Below are 6,000 nucleotides of genomic sequence, written 5' to 3' on the forward strand. Positions count from 1 at the left end.
GGGTTAGGTCTGGGACTCCATGTCCCTGGGCTATGGGAGTTCCTGGTCACTGAACGAGATCCCACTCCAGCTCTCGGGGAAAGTCCTAACCTCTGACTCAGCAACTTAGGCGCTGGTCCCTGCGTCACTGGATCAGGTCCAAGTCTCTGTTATAGTAAATCCTGCTCACTAGAGGAGATCCGAGTCCCTGGGCCAATGTGGGCGGCTCCTGATCCAGCAGATAGGAGGTGGCCCCCGTGTCCCTGTCTCTGGGGACGTGCAGGCTGGCAGCCGCAGGGATCTGACATGTAGCAGCAGAGCGAGCGCCAGCCTTACATAATCCCCATTAGCCCCTACACCGTGGTTTCACTTGCCCCAGCTGAGCCAGGCTCCAGCCTTCCCCTGGGGCAAGGGGCTGGCTTCCGCGCAAACAGCCAGAGGGGTTCCACCCTCAGGAGTCACTGGTGCAGCAGGAAGGAGCTAAAGCTATTAGACACAGGCCAGCAGAGCACACGTGTTCCACAGGCACCTGGGGAGATTAGATCCACCACCTTCGCACGTTCCCTCACCCACCCGATGGGCAGCTTCCCACGAGAACTGCGCTAATACCGGGGGTGACTCACGCGGCCCAGAGCAGGGACCCGGGGGCAGGTTTCTCTCCTTTAATAGGCACTGGGTTGTTTTCTGTCCTGTAACATTCCTAGGCGTTCACTGAGCTGATGGGCTAGAGCCAGGCTCTGCGCAAGCCCCTCAGCCCTGATGAACGGGCCGGCGTAGCAGTGTCTCTGCTGAAGTCTGGGGATCCCTGCACCGTCCCTGAGCAAATTCTTCTCTGGAGTCGCAGACCCCTGCTCTGACGGAACGCAGGGAGCAGAGGAGAGACACGCAGGAGCCCCAGAGCGGGTGTGTTTCTATCAGAGGCCTCAGGCTGTTTGCCATGGGAACAGGCCAGGTTGTAGATACAATCAGTGACTGCCATAGAGTGTTGCCCACTCTCACGATTTTATCAGATTTTATCACGAAGCTTGTGACATTTGGTGGTTTTCTTAAAGCCCAGCTCCTGAAGTCAGGTGATCACCCGAGACTCTCAGCTTCCATTAAAACAAAAGTAAGTTCCTAGCCCTCATGATTGCTGAGAAAAGCCCTTAAGCATGGACAGAGGGCCCATAAAAAGAACCCATCATTTACTGTTTTTTAAAAATCTCATAAGAGTTTAAGCCCATCTCATGATTCTGGGGGGCTGATTTATGATTTTTGGACACTTGCAATTAGCAATACTGGTTCCACTCTCTGTGCTCCAAACCAGCTGCAATTACCAAACTACTTCCCATTCAAATCTTCCCCTGGTGGCTTCTGCTCATCTGTTTGCACTGGCATCACAAACACACACAGAAGGAACATCATGGTGGGGGATTTGGGGGCCCAATTCAATGATGGGGAAAATCCCTTCCTCTTACAGCCGTGTCCCTGCAAAGAACAGCCTATCATAGAAGATTAGAGTTGGACGAGACCTCAGGAGGTCATCTAGTCCAATCCCCTGCTCAAAGCAGGACCAACCCCAACTAAATCATCCCAGCCAGGGCTTTGTCAAGCCGGGCCTTAAAAACCTCTAAGGAAGGAGATTCCACCACCTCCCTAGGGAACCCATTCCAGTGCTCAGTTCCTGCCGCAGGGCCAGACGAGGTGTCTTGCAGATATGATCACTATGATGGATGGGCAGACAGGTGAGAGACAGAGGGAAACACTGACAGAGAGCTGGAGAAAATATATAGATGTGCATATGCTTTCCCCAGTTAGGAGAGCTCGTCCCTCCCCAAAGCTGTCAGTGGGGTTTAGTGATGGGCCCATGTGTTTCCCTCCCAGGCCTCCCTGTTTATGGCTTTCAAACGCCAGCAGGATCAAAGCGCAGACAGAATTACATGGGAAACAGGACATTCCAAGGTATTGCTCTTATTGTCGTGCAGTACTCCCGAGCTCCCAAGAGGGGGCACCCTCACCCCACGGCCTGCTGCTTCTGCAGAAGTCAGTGAAATCAGCAGGAAGGAAGAAAGGCACCAAGAGCAAAGCTACAGTGAATCCCAAGGGGGTCTGGTAACCAGAGTAAGGGATGAATGGGGAGCCAGGACTGCTGGGTTCTGTTCCTGATTCTCCCCTGCCTTGCGCCTTGTGTCACCAATTTGCTCCTGTGGAGAGCGAGTGTCAAACACAACCCGGTAACAATGGTGTACATGACACCACGCGGCACGAGGCTTGGGAGAATCTGACCCTGGCAAGTCATTTCCCTTCCCCGTGCTTTAGTTTCCCCATCTGTCACTGGGGAAATGAGACTGCCCCACTTCCATGGGGACAGGTCTGGGGCATCACTCAGTAACTTTGAGAGCCTGGAGCATCTGTCTCTCTTGAAGTGCAAAATATCATTCATCAGTGATGCCCCATGCCCACATGCCTCACTGCACCAACCCTCGCCCGCGGAAAGCAGCCAGACAAGCCTCCGGGATATTCCCCTCCCTGGATGGAGGAGGCCTCTGACGGGAGAGGCACAGAAGGCTGCAGTTCTGAAAGCAGGGTCCCGCCTCCTGGGGATTTCAAGCACTATTATCCCCATTTACAGGTGGGGAAACTGAGGCACACAATGATTCAGCGACTTGTCCAAAGTCCTAGAGCAGGTGAGTGGCAGAGCCAGGAAAAGAACCCAAGTCCCTGGATCCCCGCTTTAACCACTAGACCACACTCCAGCCCAGCTGGAGAACCTGTCTCCTTAACCCTCACACGTGCCAGGGCGGCCGGCCCCAACAGCAGGGCCAGCCTCAGGCACGTTCAGTGGAGCAGACTGGCCATGGCCTTGCGCTCTGAGAGGCCCGGTGCCCGGGGTCCCTGCTGCCAGCAGCACAAAGGGCCAAGCGACCCCATGGTTACGTGTTGGAGAATCGGGCAGGCCTCTGGGTATCAGTTACCAAAGGAAGGAGAATGCTACAGCGACTGACCTGCTGGCTCTGCACAGGGGATGCTCACAGGCCGCTCCACAGCTCCTTCTGCCCCAGGAGTTGAGCAAGCCCGCACGCCCCAGGCCAGACCCAGGTCCTTTCCACAGCCATTCACGCCACAGAGACCTCACCTTCGAAGATGCCTTCTGGGGCCTTCTGGGATGGGGGGGCTCCTCGCTGCGGCTTCCCCCAGCTGAGATCTTGTCCTCCACGGCCATCCTAGAGTGAAGCGCAAAGTCCATGGCAGACATTGATGCTAGTGACAGGCCCAGAGCCCGGTCTGCCTGATCTTGGGGAAAGCTCTGAATCCAAACTGCCTGGCTCAGACCCCTCTCCAGGTGGAAAGAGGGGAGTACCTGGGCTTTTCAGTTGTCTCCCAATGATCTCAGCCCATCATGAGAAGAACCATCTCAGAAGGCAGAACCCTCCAGTCTATGCGCACAGGCTCCCTCGACTCTATCTTGAGGGACTTTGCCTCCCAGTTCCCCATCCCGTAGGGTAGGACAGGAATGCATCTTGTTTGGACTGGGTGTACTAGGGTAGGGAGTTGGCCTCCTGAATCTACAGCCCATTTTGAAGGGTACAGGCTGGACACCTTGACTTTGAGGGTCACATGAACCGAGCACCATGGATTCAAGCTATGTACAGACCAGATACTGCAAACACAGATCATGCTGACTATAAGGTGTATATGGACCAGGCAGTGGGACTGGGTCCCTTGTGTATGGACCAGATACTCTGACTGTGAGATGCACGTGGACAGGATGTATTGATTGCCGGGTGTATATTGACTGGATGTGCACTGATTAGATTCTGAAACCACCAGGTTGTATATGGTCTGGACATGGTGACTACAAGCTTGGACCCATTAGCGACCCGTTCACACAAAGGAGACACAGGCAAGAATTCAGCCCCCGTCCTCAAGCGCGCCAGCCTAGGGGCTGCTCCCGCTTCCTTATGGGCTGGGAATGAAAGACAGACCCAGATCCTAGTCTCCTATCAAACCTCCCCAGGCTGACTCAGCAGTGGGCCTGCTTCCTGAAAGGGCTCCTGTAAACACACCAAGAGCAAAAGAGACAAGTTGTATAGCCACCGCTCAGCATATCCCTGGGTGGGGAGCGTGTGAGGGGGATAAACATTCACAGCTGAACGCGGAACATGCCCCTGGCGCGCACACACGCAAACACACACCTGTGCTCGTCACAATCACAACATGCACATGGACAAACGGGCCCACCACTTGTCAGGCACATGCGAAAACACAGCGGCCTGTCACGGTCACTCACGTGCATGCACAGATCCACCCGTCGCGCTGATGGGCAAACCCCACCCCCCCCCCCCCCGTGCAGACGTCTCCAGGTCCAAGCTAGCAGACCCCTTCCCCGCAGCCAGAAGCTCCACCTCACCCACTGCCCGCCTCTGGGGAGCTCACCTCTGCAAGGACCCCCGCAACTTGTTCCTCTTCTCTTTCCCTTTCCCATCCTGGTGGGCTGCAGCTCTAGGGGCGCTGGGGCCATCCCTGATGCCCTCCTTCCTCTGCAGCTCCGTCAGGCTGATCTCACTTCGGGAGAAGAGCTGGGCGAGCCGCCTCCTGATGCCCCCTTTCTTGGCTCGGGGGGGATCCCGCTGGGGGGAGCCTGCCTGGTCTTCGGCCCTGAGAGACATTAGCAACCGGAGGGCTAGAGGCCAGTGGAGGGGCGAGCCGGGAGCACCGCTCCCCACTCACCCAGCCGGCTTTTCTTAGCCAGGAGCCAGTGTTGGCGTCCGACCCACCTGGGAGAATCCGGGTGTGTGTGCTGGGGAGGGAGCGGGGAGTAACACCTGCTGCGGCAATGCTGACAGATCCAGCCGTGCCCAGCTGGGAGCACGGCCAGAGCGGCCCCCAGAGGACTGTGGGGCCCAGGCAGAGGGCCTGGTTACCGGGGCTGTTACCTGGCACTGGGAACTCGAGCCCGGTCACGTGAGCGTGACCGCAGCCTGGAGACAGGTGTGCAACGTAACCGCCCAGGGAAAGCGCCCAGCCAAGGCCTCGGACGGGGGGAAAGGGGGGCAGGGATTTGAGACTCAGTGGCTCCGGGAAAGAATCCGACCTGCTGCATGTTTGTTTAGAGAACAAACAAGGCAGATCTCAGCAGCCTGAGTCCTTGGGGAAAGTCTCACCCCGGCACTGTCAACAACAAACAGTGAGACAGCAAGGGACCGAGAGCGAGAGCGTGGGACCGAGGGCCCAGGGGAACTGCAGCCTGGCCCATAGATTCACCGTTGACACAGCCCCCAGTTCCACCTTTCGGAGGCTGATCCAGGCCCCTCCAAAGGCTGGGGGACTGGATCAAGCCCATCTCTACTAAGCAGGCCAGGGGAGACCGAGTGGGTGGTCTCATGGATCTTTCACATCCCTTACTTGGGTAGAGGAGCCCCCTCTAAGGAGCCCCCCCCGCGTTATCAGGAGGGGAAAGGGGTAAATTTGATCATCGCCCCCATTTTCCAGATTTTGGGGTGACTTCCCAAGTCTAGTCTGAGATGCAGTACCTGAGAGGGGCCAGGGGAACCCTGGCTCCCAGCCCCACTCTCATTCCACTAGCCCGGTTTTCCAAACAGCCTAGCTGTTATGAAGTGGCAGAGCCTTATAATAAATCTTCAGTCCGCTGCTTCTCCATATTCCCCCTGATTGGGGGGGGGGGTGTTGTGCCCTAGATAAAGTCTGAGGAGGGACCTTTTGGGCATTGTTAATAATAAATAACAACTTACATTTACATATTTACCTGAAGGAGTCTAAAGCACTTTATATACTGATCACTTCATCCAACGTTAGAATGCAGCCACCTCTGGGGTGGAGCACAGCAGCGGTTTAGCAATACTGCACAGCAGTTTAGGACAGGAAGTGAGGAGGAATACTGTATCCTTTCCAAACCCTAGGGGGATTTCGGGCAGCAGATGGCAGTTCCCTGAGTTGGAATTTAGCCATAACAATGGGGTTAACATCTCCACGCAGGCAAAAGGTGCCTGGGATCTTTAATGACCATAGCTATGCAAACGA

At 56.0% G+C, this 6,000-nt stretch overlaps 1 protein-coding gene across 1 annotated transcript in view; it reads right to left on the minus strand.

Annotated features, from left to right (window-relative positions):
* The window catches only part of CRYBG2 (crystallin beta-gamma domain containing 2), a 30,406-nt gene extending 25,565 nt beyond the window's left edge, over positions 1-4,841 (minus strand). The window contains exons 1-2 of the mRNA XM_034753900.1: positions 4,396-4,841; positions 3,095-3,182 (exon numbers count right to left, since the gene is read on the minus strand). Coding sequence (XP_034609791.1) covers positions 3,095-3,182; positions 4,396-4,628 — 321 coding nt within the window. The 5' untranslated portion in view covers positions 4,629-4,841. The remainder of the gene's footprint in view (positions 1-3,094; positions 3,183-4,395) is intronic.
* Positions 4,842-6,000: the final 1,159 nt, after the last annotated feature.

The sequence above is a fragment of the Trachemys scripta genome, chromosome 20 (genome assembly GCF_013100865.1).
Source record: "Trachemys scripta elegans isolate TJP31775 chromosome 20, CAS_Tse_1.0, whole genome shotgun sequence".
Classification (NCBI taxonomy): Eukaryota; Metazoa; Chordata; order Testudines; family Emydidae; genus Trachemys; species Trachemys scripta.